The 243-nt window shown below is 59.3% G+C and overlaps 1 protein-coding gene across 1 annotated transcript in view; it reads right to left on the bottom strand.

Annotated features, from left to right (window-relative positions):
• Positions 1–243, bottom strand: part of Plin4 (perilipin 4) — a 7,248-nt gene that overhangs the window by 3,578 nt on the left and 3,427 nt on the right. Inside the window, 1 exon segment of the mRNA XM_028762541.1 lies at positions 3–243. This exon segment is cut by the window's right edge and continues 11 nt beyond it. Coding sequence (XP_028618374.1) covers positions 3–243 — 241 coding nt within the window.

Raw genomic sequence — 243 nt, forward strand, 5'->3', positions numbered from 1 at the left:
CATGGCCCCTGTGAGTCCTGTGGTCACCGTGTCCTTGGTGCCCATGACCACAGACTTGGTGGTGTCCAGGCCTGTCTGCACTGTCCCCTTAGCCACATTCATGGCTCCTGTGAGTCCTGTGGTCACCGTGTCCTTGGTGCCCATAACCACAGACTTGGTGGTGTCCAGGCCACCCTGGGTAACTCCTTTGGCCACCTTCACGGCCCCTGTGAGTCCTGTGGTCACCATGTCCTTAGTGCCCAT

This window comes from Grammomys surdaster, unplaced genomic scaffold (assembly GCF_004785775.1).
Source record: "Grammomys surdaster isolate TR1022 unplaced genomic scaffold, NIH_TR_1.0 62, whole genome shotgun sequence".
Taxonomy (NCBI): domain Eukaryota; kingdom Metazoa; phylum Chordata; class Mammalia; order Rodentia; family Muridae; genus Grammomys; species Grammomys surdaster.